Source organism: Gymnodraco acuticeps, unplaced genomic scaffold, assembly GCF_902827175.1.
Source record: "Gymnodraco acuticeps unplaced genomic scaffold, fGymAcu1.1, whole genome shotgun sequence".
NCBI classification, from domain to species: Eukaryota; Metazoa; Chordata; class Actinopteri; order Perciformes; family Bathydraconidae; genus Gymnodraco; species Gymnodraco acuticeps.
Window position 1 is genome coordinate 1712715 of NW_022990583.1, and position 23832 is coordinate 1736546.

The 23832-nt window shown below is 39.3% G+C and overlaps 3 protein-coding genes across 4 annotated transcripts; all 3 read left to right on the top strand.

Moving 5' to 3' along the window:
* Positions 1-911: 911 nt before the first annotated feature.
* On the top strand, positions 912-7695 carry slc6a19b (solute carrier family 6 member 19b). Of its 2 annotated transcripts, none has more exons than XM_034228242.1 (12): positions 912-1110; positions 3270-3410; positions 3493-3630; positions 3702-3883; positions 3967-4081; positions 4422-4530; positions 4602-4730; positions 4829-4985; positions 5102-5306; positions 5388-5547; positions 6713-6875; positions 6977-7695. In XM_034228242.1, exons 1-12 carry the CDS (start codon positions 912-914, stop codon positions 7178-7180), a joined length of 1902 nt encoding a protein of 633 aa, XP_034084133.1. In that variant the 3' UTR covers positions 7181-7695. The 2 variants fall into 2 exon arrangements, with proteins under 2 accessions (XP_034084133.1, XP_034084132.1); XM_034228241.1 differs by having other exon boundaries at positions 3967-4077; positions 4418-4530.
* A 322-nt stretch (positions 7696-8017) lies between these two features.
* On the top strand, positions 8018-16778 carry LOC117553914 (sodium-dependent neutral amino acid transporter B(0)AT3-like). The gene is made up of 13 exons (XM_034228024.1): positions 8018-8024; positions 8851-9090; positions 13170-13310; positions 13479-13616; positions 13742-13923; positions 14392-14502; positions 14595-14707; positions 14804-14932; positions 15122-15278; positions 15379-15583; positions 16098-16257; positions 16338-16500; positions 16602-16778. Exons 1-13 carry the CDS (start codon positions 8018-8020, stop codon positions 16776-16778), a joined length of 1923 nt encoding a protein of 640 aa, XP_034083915.1.
* A 1048-nt stretch (positions 16779-17826) lies between these two features.
* Positions 17827-22361, top strand: si:ch211-254p10.2 (solute carrier family 40 member 1). Its single transcript, XM_034228216.1, has 9 exons — positions 17827-17925; positions 18509-18614; positions 18709-18776; positions 18901-19060; positions 19358-19473; positions 19661-19787; positions 19960-20214; positions 20887-21573; positions 22102-22361. The coding sequence occupies exons 2-9, from the start codon at positions 18512-18514 to the stop codon at positions 22359-22361; spliced, it is 1776 nt and encodes a 591-aa protein (XP_034084107.1). The 5' UTR covers positions 17827-17925; positions 18509-18511.
* Positions 22362-23832: the final 1471 nt, after the last annotated feature.

Genomic DNA, 23832 nt, shown 5'->3' on the forward strand with positions numbered 1-23832 from the left:
ACCTCTGAACTGTAGAGGAGAAGAAGAACAAAGTAGCAAAACATTGAAGTATCTCAAAATTGTACCCAAGTATAGTACTTGTTGAGTTGATGAATTTAGTTACTTTACACCACTGGCTATACAGATAAGCCAGACTAAGCCTTGAACAGAGGCATGGAAATACATTTTCAAAATGCATTTTCATAAATCTTTAACGTTTCTGTTATTAATAACTGCTGCTTTAGTTGTTCTGACGGCTAACATCCTGTTATTCCTCATTTTAAAGCCGATATTCTGTGGGGTCGGGGGATCGGATCCTTGTCACCTTTTTCATACCTGATGAGTTTGCATCCCTGATAATAGTTGTCCTAAATTAGCCATGTTGCACAATGAGTGGCTTTTATTTTTTGTTATTTAACAATTACAACAACAACACAATTATACAGTGTTGTATTTATTTTTTGGAGCAAGTACAATAAATGAATAATTATTCCACAACTGTAAGAAGCTAACAACTTATAGTTTTTTTTATAAATAATGGAAAGTACAATTGTTTACAATTTATGAATATATTGATACATGATTTAGGGAAGGCATAGGATTTCTTTACGTGTTATAAATATATCACTACAGCTATGTTACTGTAATGTGTTCAATCATTCTTCAACTTTACACTATACAATACATCCTATAACATATCTGTGCATTGGCCCTTCCTCACTAGATAAGACACTAGTTAACTGTCAGGTGTGTTCTACTCAGCTTACGCCTCAAAGTCTGTACACCTTTAGCTGATGCTCTATGACACCACAGCCTAGTCAATCTATTACAGAGGTCCAGTATAAATAGTAGGATCTCACGTGTCAGCTACAATTTAAATTCCAACATTGCACAGTGCACTATTGTATCACCACTGCAGTGTTTGACAGATCATGAAGTTCAAACTTCCCAATCCTGGCCTGGAGGACAGGATATTGTCCTATGAGCAGCTGGACTCACTGGAGGAGAAAGAGGCTGGGGACAGACCCAAATGGGACAACAAGACTCAGTACATGCTGACCTGTGTTGGGTTCTGTGTGGGACTCGGAAATGTCTGGCGCTTCCCCTACCTGTGTCAGAGTCATGGAGGAGGCAAGTGATGCATTCATGATTTACCTATTAGATATTTGATTACTTTTGAATACACTGTTTGAATAGAACACAAATAATTAACCTCAATATGTGCAATCCAGATCTACTGGTACAGTAGAGTATTGTTATAAACCTTCCATTTATCTACATTGACAAATTGTATAGAGAAATTGTTGTATTTGTGGTTTAACATTAGAAGCACTCCAAAGTATGTGTCTGCCTGCCATCAACATTAAATTGTAGATGACCTGTTTCTTAATCAGATAGAAGAAAGGTTGAATTTATTACTAAATACCCAAAATACATGCTACAGCCAACAATAATGTTAAAGCTACTTTCTTTTGTGCTTGGACATGCAGGATAAATGCAGCTTTTTGTAATATTTGGCAGTTGATCAATGTTCATTTTGCTCCCATTATATTTTTGTGATCATCATTTGTATTTATATTTGTATTTATTTGTTTTGATATCATTTTTGGAAATTAGTTTTGCGACTGTGCAAATGATGCATGTTTGATTGAGCTCAATTAAAATGCAGTGCAGTTACATTTAAAATGATATCCACTTGTTACGTCCTGTAGAAGAACATCTTCTGGACTCTGTCCATTTCCACAGTAGGCCTACATATCTTACATGTAACAGTTCTGAATTACTGGGTAATAAAGGATAACACCCTTCTCAAAGTTGTATATTTAATGAGCATTATAACAAGGCCACTGATCTAACTGTATCATTATAATATATAAATATAAAAGAGGAGTAGAAGCAGCTTCACCAGAGAGCAGAAGACGGCTTGTAACCAATCTGTTCAGATAAGACTTGTTATACCAACTCACTGACAGTAAATCCTTGTAAAGATCTTACTGCATTCCCTTCAGGGGTGGGGAACCTCCGGCCCCCGGGCCGTATACGGCCCGCGAGACCATTTGGTGTGGCCCTCGAGGTAATTTATAAACATACGCAAAAAAGAAAAAAATTAAAGAAATCTAGACCGCAAAATAATTAAACAAGTGAGTGTCTTGTTTTTCCTGGCCAAGGTCAGGGTCCTTGAACACAACACAAGCCTAACGTGTCATCACCATATAGACTGTATATATAAAGGTCATCACGTGGTATATGTCTTGTCTGACAGGGGTGTAATTCTGACGGGGAGCACCAGAACGCAGCTCCGCTCCGGCACTTCCAAAAATTGCAGTACCGATAAGGAGCCGTACACATGCTGCAGTTTTTGCGTGGCTGTGTCTTAGTTGTAAGCCCAGTGGTGATCTGTCATACTGATCATACAGTCAATAACTTTGTTGTTATTAACATCTGGTTAGCTAGCTATGCTAACGAATATAAGAAGCTTTTTCTACAACCAGTGAGGTAAAGGCACATCTTTATATGATCATTATAGTTATCAAATAACAAGAGAATAAAGTAAACAGGTATAAAATACTATATGACATTAAAAAAAAGTTGTTATTAATAAACAAGAATACAGTTTGAAAGGGGAGTGATTTGTAAAATATCCATAAAGAAAAATAAATCTGCTTACAGTTGTGTTTCATATGGCTGTTGAGAGATGTATCCATAGATCTCCTAATGTTGCTCTCAAAGTGCACCAGATTGATGCTTTCAACTTCAACATTTAAAAAAAGATCTTCCCGGGGAGCATGCCCCTGGACCCCTAGAGGAGGTTAGGTCCCCCCCCCCCCACTTAAATCATGTTCACATGGATAGGAGTCTAAACACATTTGCATACATCTTGTGTCCATATCTTTCTGTTTGGGTGGTCATGCCACAACCGTGCACGTGCATGCATGAGTCATGGCAAGATATCTGGATTAAGAGGTTGCTTTTTCTTTGCACAGCATGAAAGAAAGGTGAAATTAGTGGGCTGTGATTTTAGTATTTTTAAGCAGAGGTCAATAATTTGTACGGCCCTCGGAGGATGTTGAAAACATTGAAATGGCCCTTGAGAGGAAAAAGGTTCCCCACCCCTGCCTTAGATAGACTGAACTTTGCATTATTAACTTAACTGCATTCACTGTTGGACTTTATCACTGCACATGTTCACGTGCATCTTGAATGATTAACATAAAGGTGTTGAAATTATTTGTAAAACCAAATTATTGTCACCATAACACAATCAACACTTCTGTTATTTTTTCTTCCAGGTGCATTTATGATACCATTTCTGATCCTGCTAGTCCTTGAAGGAATACCTCTCCTGCATCTCGAGTTTGCCATAGGACAACGTATAAGAAGAGGCGGTTTAGGAGTGTGGAGTGCAATTCATCCCTATTTGACTGGCATTGGTAAGAAACGTTTTACATAATGATTTGTACAACTAGTGGAAAAGTGCCTTTAAAGAAACCCTTTTAAAACTTTCATTGGCAGGTATTGCATCCATGTGTGTATCCCTGACGATCAGTCTCTACTACAACACCATCATTGCCTGGATCTTGTGGTACTTCTTTAACTCATTTCAAGACCCTTTGCCTTGGAGTCAATGTCCCATGAATGCCAATTCAACAGGTAAGGCTACAACTAGTACTGTAATTAAAAACTCTTGATTTTCACTGACTGACTGAGTTGAATTCCTTCAGGCATTGTCTCAGAGTGTGAGAGGAGCTCCCCAGTGGATTATTTCTGGTACAGGGAGACCCTGAACATAACCCCAAATATTGAAGACGATGGCGGTCTGCAGTGGTGGATACTGCTATGTCACATTTGTGCGTGGTCTGTGCTCTATATCTGCATTATTCGTGGTATTGAGACCACTGGGAAGGTACCCCACAATGCTTACTACTATTAGAGAAAATATTTCATCCCAGCTAAAAAGTTATGTAGTTAATACTTTATTTTCCCCAGGCTGTGTATGTGACTTCCACCCTTCCCTATGTGGTGCTGACAATATTCCTGATCAGAGGGTTGACCTTGAAGGGCTCTTTGAATGGAGTTAAGTTTCTCTTCACACCAGATGTAAGTTACCAAGTTCATTTGAGCTATAACACTGGCTTTACTGCAGACGACAAATACACTGAATGCCTAACTATTAAAATATGTTTGAATACTATTTGGAAACAGGGACAACATTTAATTCCGAGATATGTTAAGCTAGGTCTAATTATATGATGTTATGTAAAATTAAAGATCTGTTTAGATATTTACCTTTAATTGGATATTCTACAGTATATAGTGACCTGCTATTTTAGTCCACTGAACAGACTTCAGTCATTTCAGCCTCATTAAAGGCATCATATAGCCGATGCACAGCAATAACCAGTTGATTTATAATTGTGTACTTTACATATTCTTCCAGTTAGCAGAGCTGGCAAAGCCATCAACATGGCTCGATGCGGGGGCTCAAGTTTTCTATTCCTTCTCTCTGGCTTTTGGTGGTCTTATTTCCTTCTCAAGCTACAATTCAGTGCAGTAAGTTATTTTACTCCCAACTGTTTTCACTCACCTCATTTAAAGTAAATAAAATAGTATTTTTCCTCTAGTAACAACTGTGAACAGGATGCCGTGATCATCTCTATAATCAATGGTTTCACCTCCGTCTATGCTGCAACTGTCATCTACACCATTATCGGCTTCAGAGCAACAGAAAGATTTGACAATTGTCTTTCAGGGTATATTATTCATCCTTTTATCGAATGACACATTTAAGCATGTCATATTGGCTGTTATTCAGCAATACATTGACTTTGAAATTTGTTTTGTGTTTCAGAAACATCCTAGCATTACTGAATATGTTTGAGCTTCCCGAGGGCTACATCACTGACAGCAACTACGATCAGGTTGTTCAACGCCTAAATGAAACAAGCCCTGAGATTATTCAACAGCTCGATCTTCCAACCTGCAACTTGAGAACGTTTCTCAGTGAGGTAAGTCTATTTATGCACCAGGACAGCTCCTTTCTTGTTAGGGGAAAGTAAAATGCTGTTCATTTGAATGATTCCTGCCATGCTTTGCTTTAACACTGTGCTGTGTTTGGACCTAGGGAGTTGAAGGAACCGGTTTAGCCTTCATCGTGTTCACTGAGGCTATCACCAAGATGCCCCTTTCCCCGCTGTGGTCCGTCCTTTTCTTCATCATGCTCTTTTGTCTCGGCCTGTCTTCTATGTTTGGTAACATTGAGGGAGTTGTGGTGCCACTGCAAGACCTCAAGGTTTTCCCTAAGTCATGGCCAAAAGAGGCTATCACTGGTAACTCTCACATCTATTCTCTCATTTTATACTAATACGAATTTCTAGTATGTATTTAATCAACTCTTTGCTCTCCTTTAGGTGTCACCTGCATGTTCTGTTGTCTGGTGGGTCTGATATTTCTCCAAGGCTCAGGGAATTATTGGCTTTCACTTTTTGACACCTATGGAGGATCCATCCCTCTGCTGGTGGTTGCATTCTGCGAGATGTTCTCAGTCGTGTACATATATGGAATAGACAGGTGATATTAAAATAGTAATATAGTACTTTTTTTTTGTTTATATCTTTGAAAATAATTTGTCTGATGATGCTATTCTTCATCTCTGGTGTTGGATTTAATGTGGTGTGGTCAATACACTTAGTTTGTGGAGGGCTTGATTGTGGACAACAAAGTTGTGACTTAGCACACAATCAGAGATGGGGTCGTTACTAAAAAAAAGTAATATATTACATATTACTTTAAAAAAAGTAATATATTACACTACTTCGTTACTCTCTACATAAAGTAACTCGTTACTTTACTCGTTACTTTACTCGCAGGGCCGGCCCGCCCCTCCCTACAGGCAGATCACGCAGACTGCGGCGCACCTACAGTGTAAACGCGCCACAGTTTTGCCTCTGCGAGACTCCACTTGCCCCCCAATTACTATTGCATTAAGGAAGACATAACATAAGTCTTTCTTTTGATATGCTCTCAAATAGGCTACCAGCCACACAACAAGCTAACAGTCTGTGAAACGTCAAGACACTAATGAATGAAACCAGTTCAAGACGCATTATCCTAATTACTTATTTAGTATTCCATAACTTAGTAACAGAGATGGTCAAACTAAAGTGGTAGAGACATGGCAGAATTCCTACAATGAAGCGGGACATTGAACTGTTCACCCGTGAGAGGGCGATCAACAAAAGAGAGCGAGCGGCCCCATTGAGGGAGTTTACAGATGAAAAGACTCAGCCATGTTTATGCAGCACTGCACGTGGAGATGTGGTCTCGCAAGTCGCGCAGATTACATAGGCCTACATGTATATAAACCTGCGGCGGAAACCCCTCTAGTCTGTCAGTGAGTGCGATTATTTTATAAAAGTAACGAAGTAACGCGTGCCGGGGCAATGTTAGTAACTGTAGTGTAATTACTAAATTATAAAAGTAACGCGTTACACTACTCCGTTACCGACATAAGTAATGTTATTACAGTGACGCGTTACTTTGTACGCGTTACACCCAACTCTGCACACAATACACACTATACTGTATAGGCTTTAATAATAAACATTGATTTTGCTGATTCAGATATGAAGAACATGATATCACAGTATCACAAGCATCCCTTATTATTACTGCTGTTCTGTTATTTTGTTAACACACTATTAACGATGCAGTATGTGTGTGACTTTCCTCCTAGGTTCAATGATGATATTGAGTTCATGATTGGTTACAAACCCAACTTCTTCTGGCAGGCATCATGGAGAGTCATCAGCCCGCTAATTATGCTCGTCATCTTGGTCTTCTACTTCATCACTAAAGTTTCTGAAAATATCCTTTACAAGGCTTGGGATCCAGAATCGGTAAATATCAATTTATTTTGGGATGATCTTGTAAGAATTATTTATATTGATCTTTTATTCATTTGTCATTGAAAACTCAAAATATAACACTTTCTCTGCAGGATAATTTCCCTACACTGGAGGAAAAGCTCTATCCATCCTGGATCTACGTGATCATCTTTATATTGGCAGGGATATCAGCTCTTGCTGTGCCTTTAGTTGCGGTCTGGAAATGTGTAATGACAAAGAAGAGGGATAAGTTACATATTAATAATATCGCTGACCAAATTCAAATTAACGATGAAATCAAAAAAATCCCAGCCTAATATTCTGGTCAAGTCCACTATTTTCTCTTTCCCAAAATAATGAATCGACTGCTATAACGGTTTAATCAATGCAATTCAAAAATAAGAGACAAAGCTTTTCTGAACAGAACTCCCTGTTTCTTCAGCTACCTGTAACATCAAGTAAAGCTCTAATTTCTTCGCAGTGAATCAGGTGACTATATGAAACGCTGTAAAATTAAAAAGAAACAGTTACATAACAATTTGTCGCCACAGAGGCTTATTGGTTTATTCGAGTTTATTTGATCTGACTTTTTGCACAGCCTTACTTTCAGAACACCTTTTACATTAAGAGATTGTCATTCTAAAAACATCATAAACATTGATCTCATACATTAACAGTGAGTGAAGTACTACTATCTTTGTAAAAGCAAAAAAATGTTATAGCTATATCGCACAGTCCATTCGTTTGTGATATTGTGGCCTTCCTCATGTTCGCTTTCAGAAAGATGGAATGCACCATTAGGGAGAATATTTGAGGGAAAATGATGGGACCCTTGCAGTGTCTTCCACATCATTAACTTTGCCTGAAGCTCTATCTCATAGAGATACTGTATTTCTGATGTGACCAGGTGGGCTCTGCTTCCTATAACTTTGTGTGAGGTTATAACATTATATATCTTAACCCTTATGTTGTGTTCGGGTCTCCTGTGACCTGTTTCAAGTAAAAATTATATAATAACTACGCTCTACTGTACTTTTTTTTATCGGAACAAGGCTTCATGATATCCTCCACAACAGCTAAACACTACAAAACTGATTTTGACAATTTTAGCCAAGTCTGAAGGTCTCTAAAAATAATTTGGTGTGTTTTGGACCATGAACGGTAACAGCTTTCAAACACAAAACAAGGGTTAATCCAATTTGTATTTTGTAAGAAATTGACCAAGAGAAAATCTAATGACGTACATTTAAGCCCATAATAGATTACTCCCAGGGTAACGCTGTGAGTTCATACTTGTGTGGGGTTAACTTTGATTAGACAGCTACAGTTTACCATGTGATTCACTATTTGATTTTAAGAATGGGAGGAAGTACTATCCCTAAAGGAAACTGACTTCGAGCCATGCAATGAAAGTACATTAATCTGTCCAGCTGGGGTCACTATTGTGATGTGTTTGAGAAGTAAATAGTAATTAAATCAGTTACTTATTGTTATTTAAATGCATTTACCATGTGTAAATACATGCTTTATGAGTTTACTTTAATATTCAATTGAATTATAATGGATGTGATTGATTGTAGTCTGTATGAATATGAAAGATAACATCATTCAAATTAAGTTTGATAAGGAACTGCATCCACAATAGATACTTGTACAGTACCGTTTGTAAGGGATAATAACCATTGACTGAAGTAATATAAACCTTGCAATGTAGACTGTATCACGTTATGAATTAAAAGGAATTTATTTGCACAGTTTTCTCTCGGGGTTCCTTATTTATGCTGCGTTGTATAACTTTCATTACAGCTTTGTAATCAACATCAGATCATGCCGCTTTACACAAGGGCTTTTTATTAAACAAACAAACCAGATTGTTCCCACAGGAGTAAAAGCCAACACAAAATACGAGGCTGATAAAGAACATGTCGCCCCTTCGCCTCCTGATACAAACAGGTAACAAGTCCCCAGGTCCTCCCCTTCTCCTCAGACAGAGTGGACGAGTCAGATAAAAGAAGATTTGCCTCTTACAATATTCTGAAATACCATCGAAAACAAGTGATGGATACACCTGGAAGTGCTGAGCAGATGCAGGATGATGAACCTAAAGACATCGCTGAAAGACCACAATGGGACAATCAAGTTCAATACTTGCTAACCTGCATAGGTTTTACTGTGGGACTCGGTAGTGTGTGGAGATTTCCATATTTGTGTCAAACCTATGGAGGAGGTAAGAGCATTTTGATGATAACAAAACAGTAAAGTGGGTCGCAAATATTTGACTTTTTTGAATATATGGTTTGACAAATATGTTGTATTAATATATCCAAAGGCTCTTACAACACAATGATAAACTATTTACACTGCTTAAAAAGCTGTTACTATCATTTTAATTCCCTTACTAGAAAATAGCCTACAACCTTTATTTCCAATATGTTAATCTCACTATACAATCAGACGCACAAACACACTACAACAGTTATACTGAAATGCTTCACAATAGTCACATATTTGTTTTAAACAGTTGTATCTTTAGATTGTATTTAATCATAACTATCCCACTCTCTATTTTGATGAGATGTGGTTTCAGAAATTATGCAAATATTACTTTGCTTCTATTTTCATGTTGTTATCTTGTTTTTCCAGAAAAGAATGAAGGTATCTGAAGAAATCTAGTTTCAAAGATAAACTTGAATCATCAAGATTGATAAATGATTAACTAGGGGAATCAGTTATGTCTGGGGCCTCATTTATAAAGCCTTGCGTAGGATTGGCGTGGGAAGGTTGCTTACGTAGGACAAAGTAAATAAATACGCACCGACACTTTCCGATTCATAAAAGACTGCGTTCCGGCACAGGACTTGCGTACGGCACATCCTACGCCGGTTTCCCTTTATAAATCACAATCAACTCGAGATGCGGCGCAGCTTTTGCGGGCTTCACGTAACGCCCATATTTGCCTATAAATAGTCAAAGAAACGCCCATTCATTCATTCATTTTGACTGAATGCATGAATAAGATCGCAGGAAATGACGACAGAACAGCTAAAAAAGACATCTCACGCCGTTTCTCAATCTCGAGGATACTGGCTTCCAAGCCAATATTTCAAGGATGCTACGTCATCGAGTGCCGCCAAAGTACTGTTCCAATCTCCAGCATACTTGTGTTACGAACTTGGATACTCAAAGGTAAGGACTCAAATGCACGACCCGGGAGCCAGAGGTAAAGTATAATTAATATACTTTATTTCTTCCCCAAAATCTATACAAAAGAAAAACACTCTTACGAGGTGACAAAAAAGGGTCCAAAAAGGTACAACAAAATATCACTCACAACGTGAGGAATTAAACTTTCAATACGCAGTAGCGTGGCGTTGGGAAAAAATTAGGGGAAGCCAATAATACGTCCTTTCTTTTGGGTCGGGGGTGTGGTGGTCAATGTAATAACTTAACCAGATGAGTGATTACAGCACCCGGTATCATTTTACACACATTTGTATCATATGCAGGACTTACACACGCCTGTTATCTAACCGACAGGTCCGCACGCACTCTCCAGCCCAAACTATAATCATTCATTCACAAACTAAATCAGGAGACCTTTAACGTTGTACGTCCGATTCGTAGCAACACACAGCCGGCAGCAACACACAGCAAAGGAGAATTATCGAAACAAAACAAAGTGTTTTTATTTATTTAAATTATAACTACAATCCGAAAAAACAGGGGAAGTCTGGCTTCCCTTGGCCTCCGGGAGAAAACGCCACTGTCAATAAGTTTCAGAAGCATAACGTAGGTTTGAAAAAAGAAGCAATCGACGACGAGCAGAGTACTGGCATGAGGACAAGACAAGACCTTCCGTGGCAAAAGACAAAAACGAACTGACACTGAACACTGGGAGACAGGGGAATTTAAACACAGGGTAACAAGACACAGGTGGGAACAAGCAGGGGTGGGGCTGACACTGATGAGCACAGGAGACACAGAAGGGGTGACAGGTGAAAACAATCAGGAAATTAGACACACCAGGGAAACTAAAGACAGACATGAAAACACAGGGGAAAAGACCAGACAATACACGGGGAGGAAAACATGAAAAGGAGAACAGAAACACACCCATAACAAGACATACAAAACTAAAACGTGACGTAACACAAGAATCATGACAACTTGGAATTGCACCGAGGCCGCGTCCTTGGTTTGGGGGAAATTACGAGGCTGCACCAGTGGCGAGCCGTGACTTTTATAGGCCCTCTGACCCCCCCCCCCCCTTCCCTCGAAACAAAAGAAGAGATATTACGTCACAGCGTATACTTCAGCGGAATATCAAAACAGCGGCCCGGGGTGCAAAACGCATCAATGACAGCGACCCTCTACCACACAAAACAACACCATTTATATAAACACCTATCATGACAGGGCACCCACAGCCAAGTAACAATTACAAATGCATTAAGTCGGCACGGCGGCCCGCATTGAAAATGACTTAGGCCTACCTTTGATGATCAAATCACTTAAACACAAAGTCCATCCTCCTGTCCTTTTGGATGAAGCACTTGCGGGTCATTCAGCTGATCCTTTGCCACTCCAGTTTATCATTGTAACTCAATCTTGAAAATGACTCGGTTAATAATTTCGCAACGATGTCATCACTATCACTGAAGTGAGCAATCATGAACAAACTTATGCTAATTATAAATCTATCGATCATAAATCTATCGATTAGATTTATGATTCGAAACTAATAAAAGTAGGATAGACATGTGGATATTATCCAGCTGAACAAAACGTGCATTTATCTAACAGGTTCGTTTTCCACAGACCTTATTTCGAGCTATTTTCCAAAATCCTATGGAGAAATCCCACTGCTTTCTGTCGAGGGAATCTGAGCGAAGCTTACTTCTGGGTTTTAGGACGCGTCACTGCACCACTTGACTACTGACTACTTTCTCAATCGCGAGGATGCTGGCTTGGTTGTCGCGTACTTCCAAGTCACTTCCTTCAGAAACGAAGCAAGTATGCTTCAAAGCCACGGCTTCGGAAAACGAAGAAGAATGGAACAGGCTAACAAAGTGTGCCACTCTCTCTAACGGTTTCAACATAAACTGTACCGCAAATACCTCACGATGTCTATCTATTTATGAACTTGCTTTACTTTCACGGAACACATTTATGGTTGTAACAAATGTAACACATTCACCAACACCACACATTTTCTACGCCACTACATACTTACATTTAAATGTGTGCTGCGTCGGTTCAGCCATTCTCCGCAAGGGTTTTTGAAATTGGTCAGTGCGCAAAGTATTGTGGGGATTTTAAGGACGCGAAGTCTACCCATGTGCAGCCTCGAAATTTCCCCCAAACCAAGGACGCGGCCTCGGTGGAATTCCAAGTATGCTGGAGATTGGAACAGTACTTCGGCGGCACTCGATGACGTAGCATCCATGAAATATTGGCTTGGAAGCCAGTATCCTCGAGATTGAGAAACGGCCAGTGTGTTTGTACCGGGGACAGGAGACACCCCCTTGATGAGAAACTTTTTTGTATTTGGTGGTGTGTGTTCCAGCTGTCGATCAGCAACTATATATCAATAATCCACCCATGGTAGTATATAAAACCATGCTCATATCTATACAACCTATAGAAATGCAAAAGGGCGTCAGTTTAAAGTAATTCTGTCCTTCTGTTTACCGCATCATTTATGAGAATACATTTCTTAACAAGAGAACATAATCGAGGGGTGATCAATAACATTTGCGTATTTATTTATTTCTCCAAGTTATGTTTTTGTGTGCACTGAGGAGTCTCACACAGGCGTTTGTTAAATAATTTTAAAATTGGCTTTAATCAATTTGTGAAAATGAATTCTTCATATATGATAAATGAGAGGTAACATTTTATTTATGGTATTATTTCCACATATTTCTCTTCCTTCTGCCAATGGTGTCGCAGTTTCGTCTCTCCCGTTTTTGTACATGGGTCAGAGTTTGCATGGAGGACCGCATATTTTCCCGTCAAGTTAATCGCAAACAGTGCATAGAAACTGGCGTACGCTATCTTTTGTGCGTACGCACTGTTTATAAATGAGGCCCCTGGTGTTGAGAGCTATTGCTGGGTGTGATCAAGCTCAGATTGTTGATAGTAAAATGTCCAGTAATCATAAACCGAATGACCTTCAAAAATAAAAGGCATTGCCAATGTTTATTTTGAAGTCAACTGATTACTGAATATCTCATATGTATTGTGTTATTGTCCCCTATCAGTCATTAAGGCCATTGTTATGACTTTGATTTGCCCTATTTGAAGGGGCGTTTCTGATTCCTTATGCCATTGCGTTGGTGTTTGAGGGACTTCCTCTGCTGCACATAGAGCTGGCCATCGGACAACGGCTCCGCATGGGAAGTATTGGAGTGTGGAATTCAATCTCCCCTTACATGGGAGGATTAGGTGAGAAGGTTCAATCAATACCATTTACTCAGGAAAGCAATAAGCCAAAACAAGGGGATGTACTGTATGTATTTTACAAAATAAAGTTGTGTGCATGATTATCTGGAAATCACTGCCTTTCGTAACATTCATACATTTCTTTGTGAATGTGTACATGTGGATATACAGGTGTTGCTTCCTTGGCAGTCTCCTTCCTAATCAGCCTGTTCTACAACATGATCATTGCCTGGATCCTCTGGTACTTATTCCACTCCTTTCAAAGCCCACTTCCTTGGAGGGACTGTCCAATAAACTTGAATCATACTGGTATTTTCTTACTTATCTTATCTTTTCATAATAATATAATTTAAGGATAAAGGTTGATTGAAAACTAAAGTAAAAGACAAATAGTCCAATACATTATTTCATGATGAACAATCTCTTTGATACAGGCTATGTAAGTGAATGTGAGAAGGCCACGGCGGTGAACTACTTTTGGTATCGTGAAACGCTGAACATCACACCAAACATTGAGACCAGCGGCTCCTTTCAGTGGTGGCTCGTACTGTGTCTCGCAACTGCTTGGTGCCTCGTGTACATCTGCTTCATACGGGGAATTGAGACTATTGGAAAGGTAATTTTGACCTGTTCTAAGTAATACTACAAACACACGTTTTAATTGTTATATCTATTTGTTATATCTTACAGTCGAGATACCAAGAACTAATTAAAACATATTGTAACTATTAAAGTAAGACTGGCTTTCTGTCCAAACTTTAACATCAAGAAAAACCATCCGTCTCAAACAACAGGAGGGTAAAATGAGTTCAGCAAAAACAAGCTCATCAGTAATCTTATTTCACATGTATTATGCACTCTGGTACAGTCTCCATTAAAGGCTCTAAAGGTGATGGACCGAAGACTGTTTTTATCACCTAAACAAGTGACAAAAGTACTCTCTTACCTTAATGCTCTACAGTAACTTACACTAACAAAACCCCGCACACATTAGGAGTGCATTCGATACATGAGGTTACAAAAATCTGTATTTCCGTTTGATTTGAATATGAAATATTTTATCAGCATTTAACTGTTTCAACAGGCTATTTATGTCACAGTCAGCTTCCCATATCTGGTTTTGACCATCTTCTTGATCAAATCACTGACTCTGCCTGGGGCCACAGATGGCTTAATATATCTCTTCACTCCAGATGTAAGTTTGATATTAGCTTTATTTTTGAATGAATGATTGAATGTAATGAATACAAATGGATGTCTAACTAACAATAAGTATGTTCTTTGCAGTGGGAAACTCTTAAGAATCCTGATGTCTGGTTGGATGCTTCTACTCAGATCTTTTTCTCTATGTGTTTGGGCTTCGGAGGACTTATTGCTTTTTCCAGTTATAGTGTTCAGAAGTAAGACCTTTATAAACACTTTTTCATTTTACAGCATTATGTACACAATAGAAAAATACTATAAAATAAAACTGAAACTTTGCTTTATCTTTGCAGGAATAATTGTGAGAGAGATGCCCTAATTGTTGGATTTATGAACACTTTCACGTCAATATATGCATCCATTCCAATCTTTGCCATTCTTGGATTTAAAGCTAATGAAAACTTTAATAAGTGCAGAAATGGGTATGTATCATAAAGGAAATTATGCTGTAAAAGTTTGTGTTTTTACTTATAATATTTATCAATTAATCAGTACAAAAGAAACATCTATTTTCGCAGTTGATTAATGAAACGATGTCCCCACTAGTTTTCATTATAAGATGTGATGCTTGTACTAGTAGTGTTAACTAATTTAATTTCCTTTGATTTTAGGAACATACTAAGATTGACTAATTCCTTCAACATTGGGAATGAGAACATAACTCTGGAAAACTATGATGACTGGTTTAACCATTTCAACTATACTGATCCCTCAGAGGTCGAAAGCCTCAATCTAAAGACGTGTAACCTACAGACGTTCCTGGATGAGGTACAACGCATCTGTTACTTTGATAATAATTGTAATCGTTTTCTGATTAACCTTTGTGAGGTTGTTGTGTAAGAGATAACGTCTTAGATCCTACCTGTAGAGTGCGTCTGGAACCGGACTGGCCTTCATTGTGTTCACTGAGGCGGTGATACATATGCCGGGCTCTCAGGTGTGGGCGGTGCTCTTCTTCATCATGCTCTTCAGCCTGGGCCTGTCCTCCATGTTTGGGAATCTAGAGGGGATCCTTACTCCTCTGCTGGACCTGAACATTATTCCAGCCTGGATTCCTAAGGAAGTGTTGACAGGTAAACCAAAATATCTGAGGAGTTTATATGACTCATCACTAGTTTGTATTATAAAATTACAAAAACTGCAAGTAGGGATTATTTTCATTAACGAACTGTTAATGAAAATAATCCCTACTTGCAGTTTCTGTTGATTATTTTCTAGATAAATCAATGGTTCTATAAAATGTCATAAACCAGTGAACAATGTCCATTCCCGTTTCTCAAAGTCTGAGGTGATGTCTTAAAATGTCTTGTTTTGTCAGTCCAAAACCAAAAATAAAGAGTTTAATATGATGCAAAACAAAGAAAGGCAGGAAATCTCCATACATGAGAGGCGAAAAACTGCATTTTATTCAATATTAGCATGAATAATGATTTTGCCCTTCGTATTCAAAAGTGTCTTTATCTGTCGGAATGCACACACTTTCAATTCACTGTTAAACAAATACCTTTGTATGAGTTAATTCACCATTATTAATCATAACAGCATAAAAAAAATCTATTTCCTATATTGTCTTTTTTGTCTAAAAAGGGCTAATTTGCCTCACCTCCTTTACTGTGGCTCTCATCTTCACGTTGGGCTCTGGAAACTACTGGCTGGGGATTTTCAACAACTACGTGGGATCCATGCCTCTGCTCATCATAGCCTTCTTTGAGATCATCAGTGTGGTATACATCTATGGAATAAACAGGTGAGGTTGTAATTCATGGCATTATTATACTTGCAATATGAAAATATAGTTCAGCTATTTGACTAAGGTTCTTCCCTTAGGTTTAATGATGACATTGAATGGATGACAGGTAGGAGGCCCAACATCTACTGGCAGGCCACATGGCGCTTTATCAGCCCTTTGATGCTTCTGGTGGTTTTTGTGGCATATGTTGTAGTCGCGGCTGAAAAGAGACCAACATATAATGCCTGGAACCCAGATTATGTAAGAAAGTTTAAACCGTTTCTTTTCAAAATCATTATGTTGTGTTCGACCTGCTGGATGTTGAAAAAAGACATTGACTTTCTACTCCTTTCCCCCAACAGGTGAACTTCCCCCTTGCTGACGTTCAGCCCTATCCGGAATGGGTTTACGCTATCTGTGTGCTCCTATCTGTCCTTCCTATTGCATCCATTCCTCTTGTGGCTTCCTACAGATTCATGGGCTTCTTGAAGAAGTACATCATGAACAGGAACAACCCAAATCCATACCAAAATCAATAATTTCACGGAGAATTGTAAATTAGCTGTTTTATCTGATTGGCGGTCAGGACTACCAGTGTGTGATGTACTGTATTGTTATTTAATAACGTTTGTGATTTTTTCATACCATTTTCAATCAGTTGTATGTTAGGGTATTACAAGTCTCTAATTACATAACATTATTGCTAAAATAGCATATTGGCAGTCACAGCTGTAATTTCAATATTTTCGCTAACCTAAATAAAAAAAATATTTTTTTTATTTACACAACTGTATTTATATTGGTGAAGGAAATGCAAACACTCAACTAGATTAAATCAAAGCAAGATAATATCCCTGAGAAGAATATTAAAATCAGGATATCAATGTCTAGAGCTGAATATCGGGCTTTGTTAATATTTGATTAAAGACAGACTTTACAACTGTTAATTTCCTGTGTTGGCGTTTTAAATTGGATGAAACAGAGTGATGGATAACTGTTTTAAATGCTTTGTGATAAAGACATTATTGATTCTCAGATTGATTTTCAGTGCAAATGCTTACAATCTCTGCCACATGAGTTTATGTTAGCAGCAATTTTGAGTTTCTAGGTACTGTTTACATCATCATCTCATTGTGAACAATATGCATCATCTTGTAAGTCACATTCCCGTCTGTATAAGACATATATTTTGTTATGTTATATTATAATAATGCTCCGACACTCTGCTAGCTGCAAGACTGATGTAGTGTTGCATGATGCTACCTTTATGTAACTTTTTTTGCATGCCAACAGTGCATGTGGGTGTATGAGAGTAGTAGGATGGGGCTTGTGTGGTCGAGGCTGCATGCGTGTGCTCACTGACCATGCGCATGTGTGTATTTTGAGCCATGCGAGATACACAGTTGTCTTTTTTGTGGTGTGGGTGGAGTGGACAGTGATATTGTCCCCCCGGTGTCACGTGCTTTGGAATATGCTGGCTGCCTTTGTTGTCCCTCTGCCTGTTCTGCTTTTCTGGCACTTTCATACAATGGTGCACTTGAACACAGTGATGTTATTAAGCCTTTCAAACTACTACAGCTTGAATTCCAGCTCTCAGGAAAGACTAGCATCCCAATGTAGGATACATGGCACAAGATACATCATCGAGGAACAACAGCAAGGATTGAGTGTAACATCAGAACAAAGGTGATGACCCTTCAATGACCAATGAGTGCTTTAATTACTGCCGGTTTGAGAATGCATTTATGGAGCTATGCAAGGAGTCAAGCTAATGCTATTGGGAAGTCTGTTTGTTGGACATGTCTTTTCCTAATTTTCTTATTTGTGCACTATGTGATTTGTATTGACAAATTGCAGGTGTTATTCATGTCTTTTACATTAAAAAAAAGTACTTAATAACAGTGTTTTGCAAACCAGCTGAAGAGGTTAAAGCAGTTTGCTGAGGTCAAAAGGACACTGTATATTACCTTCAGTTGCATAAAGTTGCTGGTTAAGACAAATAAGTGTATTTAATTTGTGAAGACAATATCATCATAAGTTGGTGTTTGGCGATCTCTAAATCATTGCTTTCTAGCATGTTAATAAGTAAAAAAAACAGTTACCCTAAGCGTTTTACACATTCTTGGAATAATCAACAACATAGTAACCTTGGTGTTGGTCCAAGCATCAAGTGATGCTGTGACCTTCAATAATGACACGCTGTAGTATCAACAATGGGACAAGAGTGCGACAAGTTCAACCGTTTTTTTGACCTTTGATCCTACACTAGGAAATGTCCCAGCGAGCAGGTGCCTCCCAGTGTGGGGGGGTTGTGGTGGAGTTTGAGTCTGGCGACATCAGGGATGACAGAGCCAAAAGAGATGTGAATATACCAGGTGAACTCAACTTTAAATCCAACTAGAACTTGTGCAACATATTTGTAGCAAGCATCATGTGTGCTCATTCATTTTGTATGCCTTTCCTCACAAGGTTCAACTCTAATCTACCTCAAGGGTCCCAAGTTTCTCATCTATGTCAGTGGAGCGTTGTCAATGTGGGTAAGAATCTTTCCCTGAAAATACAAATTCCTGGAGAAATAGATAAGACTTAAAAACGTAACGAATGGCAAGGCGTCTTAGCAAAACAATACATGATGAAACTCTTTTATGTTGTGTTAAACAGGGAGACCGCATGTGGCACTTCGCAATTTCTGTGTTCCTGATTGAGCTGTACGGCCGTAACCTGCTGCTGACTGCGGTGTTTGGGTTGGTAGTGGCCGGGTCTGTGCTCCTGCTCGGGGCTTTGATTGGAGACTGGGTTGATCGCAATCCCAGGAATAAAGGTATGTGACAATCTCACACCCATTTGAACATTTGAGCATGCAGTATATCGTAGAGCAGTGATATATGTCAGCGGATTTCAATCTAGGGCTCAGAAGTCTGCTGGTTTCCTATCTCCCCAGGTGGCAAATTGCATTCACACGATATCTCAAGTGTAAATCAGTCCCTGATTTGATAGCTACACTCAACACCTGCAGGAATGCAGGCTCATATCTGTCAAGGCTAGCATTCATTTTGCAGAGAATATATCATCAATGTTGTGAGAGTCTAAAACTGTTTTTGTTTGTTTCAAATTTCAGTTGCACATGCGTCTCTTTTCATTCAGAACATCTCAGTGACAGTATGTAGCATTGTGCTCATGTTGGTGTTCTCTTATAAACAAAGGATTGAAGAGATCTGGGATGGATGGCTAACTGTGAGTAGACACTAAATGTTCAAAAAGCTACATTTGATACCAAACAGAATACTTACCATGATTATTACACAGAGGAGTTATTGCTGCTGTTGCTCCCTCTGTCCTGTGTCGTTGTTGTCGCTGCTTCTGAGCTTGTGACTACTCTGTGCTGTCGTAGTAACATGTTGCATCGCAAAACTCACACAAGGTGGTTTGTTATACGGTGGTGATCATCCTGGCAGATGTGGCCAACCTTGCAAGCACAGCACTGACCATTGCCATTCAGAGGGACTGGATTGTGGTTATCACAGGCTACAACCGAGGTCACCTAGCTGGTGAGGGGATTTGTTTTCTGTCAGTGCACATTTGTTGCATTCCATCTTTGTCACATATCAGTGGCTGTGCTTAAGAACAACTTAAATCACTGAGGTGTCTGACTTTTCTGCTCTCAGTGACCGTCCTCTAGTGGAAGTGCATTAACCTCTGTGTCTTTGATCCTAACAAAAGGAATGAATGCAACCATGAGGCGGATTGATCAGGTGACTAACATCCTGGCCCCACTAGCGGTGGGACAGGTCATGACCCTGGCCTCCAATGTAGTTGGCTGTGGCTTCATCCTGGGCTGGAACCTTGTGTCTCTCATTGTGGAGTTCTTCTTCTTGTCACGGGTGTACCGCATCGTCCCTGCTCTTTCAATCAAACCACCGGTGCTGGAGGAGGATCAGGTGTTTTTGCAGAGGAGAGAGAGGGGAATGTCGCAAGGTACTGTATGGATTGAGTCATTTACAAAAGAAGAAAAAAAAAATATATATTTGTGATTTTAACTACCATTAGAATGTAATGTGATTACTAAATTGTGAATTAAGGCCAGTGAGCATAATGGAGTCATTCACTTGCTAAGTGAGCTTTTAAATACACAATTGTAAATGTTGCTTCCCATCAATGCTTCTATGGCGTAATGGAGGATTAGACATCATAAAAGGTACTAATGTAGTGACATTTATGCCAAACATTTTCCATATAGTATTCAACAATCCATATGACCTACATGTACAGATACGTGTAGACCTGTAGTCAGCATTTGATGTGAGTCTAACATCACATAGAGCATTAAGGGTTCAGAACACCAAACAAGGCTTTAAAATGGGTGCGCAGAAGTATTATTGCACGTCTGTCCGTCCTGGGAGAGGGATCCCTCCTCTGTTGCTCTCCCTGAGGTTTCTCCCATTTTTCCCTTTAAACTGTGGGTTTTCTCCGGAAGTTTTTCCTTGTACGATGTGAGGGTCTAAGGACAGAGGGTGTCGTATTGTCATACTGATATTCTGTACAAACTGTGAAGTCCACTGAGACAAATGTAACATTTGTGATATTGGGCTATATAAATAAACATTGATTGATTGATTGATATTAGATGTCATATATTTTTTTCATCAGGGGAAAGTACTGTTGCACCGCCTCAACCTCAACCTCTGACCGAAGGTAACTGCAACTCGAGCCTGCACCTAAAAGAAATCACCAACCTGCCGCTGTGTTTCCAGAGGTTTCGCTGGCTGGTGAGCACCTGCAAGGACGGCTGGAGGGCCTACTATCGCCAGCCTGTCTTCCTGGCAGGAATGGGTCTGGCTTTCCTCTACACCACGGTCCTGGGCTTTGACTGCATCACTACCGGCTATGCGTATACTCAGGGCATAAGCGGCTCTCTCCTCAGTCTGCTGATGGGTGTATCGGCTATCACAGGGCTGATGGGCACCGTGATGTTCACTAGACTCAGGAAGTCCTATGGCCTGGTTAACACAGGCATCATCTCAAGCTGCCTCCACCTGGGCTGCTTGCTGCTGTGTGTTTGCTCTGTGTTTGCTCCGGGCAGCCCTATGGATCTTAGTTTGCTGATGCCCTATATTACCTCCAACTCCTCCACTGACCTTGGAGGGATGACCAGCCAAAGACAAAAACACACCTATGCTCTTAGAGGAGGAAGCAATCAACCACTGCTACCAGACCGCTCCTCCATCCACTGGACCAACAACACTGTGCTCTTTGACAACGTCCCTTCTGATGCGGCGCCAGAATCTTACATCTCCATCATCCTTCTGTTCTTGGGTGTCATAACAGCACGCATTGGTGAGTAAAATTGTTTAAATTAGTCAATATATTACCAAAATAATTGCGTCCAAATTGAGTCCATATCTTGTATTGATGTACAATACATGGGAATACCGTTAACTGTAGAGCTTTGCCCATTTACAATTGCATTGCAGATAGTATTAGCCAATGTTAGCTTATTATGACTACATATGCCTTGTTCAAGATAGTTGAGAAAGTATGGCAATTACATTGTCTATCCACCAGAGAGCACTGTTATGTACTGGTTAACAGTAAACTGTCCCATTTAATACATATATTGTTGATAATAACAGTTGTTTGGGGGAATTTTAACCTTATATTGATAGTGGACAGTAGACTGGCAACGTCAATATATGGCATGCAGTGTATACCACTGAGCCACCAGGATCCCCCACAATTACATCATTCAATAATTAGACTTTAAGCATCCCTATAAAAATGTCAATGTATGTTTCATTAACTATAGGTTACGCTCTAGTAAATGGCTTGCTCAACTTTTAAACCCGAGTGATATCTGTGTTTTAGGTCTCTGGTCCTTCGACCTGACAGTGACCCAGCTCCTGCAGGAGAACATTTGTGAGTCAGAGAGGGGTGTGGTGAACGGGGTGCAGAGCTCTATGAATTACCTGATGGATCTGCTTCACTTCATCATGGTGATCTCGGCACCACAGCCACAGCACTTTGGCATCCTAGTCATCATTTCTGTATTATTCATCACCACTGGGCACACTATGTACTTCCTGTACGCACACAAAGCTAAGAGAAAACGCCGCCTGGACACATAAGGAGCAAACTTTGCCCACACATCCAGGCATGAGATGTTTACCAGCACTGACACCACTCTGCACCTGTGAAATGAATGTCTCCCTCCTGTTCCTACAGCAATCTTATTGCAACCCTCCAGTCCCGTCTTAGCCATTCATTTCAGCACAACACAGCAGGTGTCCCACCTCGGTTGCTTTCGTCCTGCAGGGTCACATGCCATCGCAGCCAACAAGAACTCAGGTGAAAAAGAGTGGGAGACACGCTCTCCCTTCGTGTACATAAGTTGAGGTGGCTACAATAAAAGCAGAAATGATACCTTCAGGGGGAATGTCCTAATCTAATGTACAACAGGACACATACAGTATATAGTGGCTAAGGCACCAGCTCATGCCTATGCAAGCCCTGTAGGATTACTGCAATACTTTAATCAAACAAGCCTGTTAACTGACATAGCTTTGTGGATGGGAGGGTGGATGGATAAAGAGCTTTTCTAACCTTCACTCAGTAAAGAACTACTGTTGTGAGCAACAACTTAACAATAATACATGAAAAAATACAAACAAGACAAGATAGTATTTCTAAAAGTGGCATCAATGTAACTGATCCGTCCACTTGGAAATATTCCAGGATGTCCTAAAAGGAACATAAAGGGAACTTGATGCGAGTTTGTTCGATAAGAAAAAAAAAATATGAAAGGCAGCCCCCCTTTTAATGGACAGAAGTGAAAGGACTAAGTGTTTCCTTCCCCTGGTTTGTTTCTCTGTGGATGAATCAAGCAAACATTTGCCTTTCTTTAATGCATGTAAACCATGGATTACAACAACAAAGATGTTCATCACGCCATGTACTTGAGTCAAACTTCAATACAAACTATTTCATTCTAATTGCTTGTGTACTTAGATAATTACAAATAGTTCAACACTGTATTTCCTTCCCATATAAAGAGTGATATTAATAGTTTAATAGAAATCCAAGAAGAAAGCAATCTTCATTTTGTGACATGTTTGAAATCAGTGATAGCTATATGTTGATAGCAAATGTTGATCACTGCTATTGACGCTGTTGTATTATATTTTGCTTTATTCTTTTGTAGTTCTGATGAACTAAACCTTACCTCAACTAAGAACAAGAACACTGTTGGGAATATAACTTGGGAATTACTCCCAGCTTCCATTGTGTTTTCATATCTCCTAAATGTACAGTGAAAATAACATCCGAGTTTAACCTTATGTCATACAACCAGCAACACATCTCAATATATTTGTATACTTTTCCTGTGAAATGTCTGTATTGTATGTAGTCATTATTTTTCAGACTGATAATTATGATAATAAAGATGAATGAAGATGGTCTTTGGTCTCAAGTCTTCTGTTTAGAATAATCAACAAACAAATATTGTAATGTAAAATTAAGTGCATCACATTTTACGATTCTTCTACTTAATCTTAAAACACTATACCGATTTACAGCCTGATACTTAAATTAAATCTT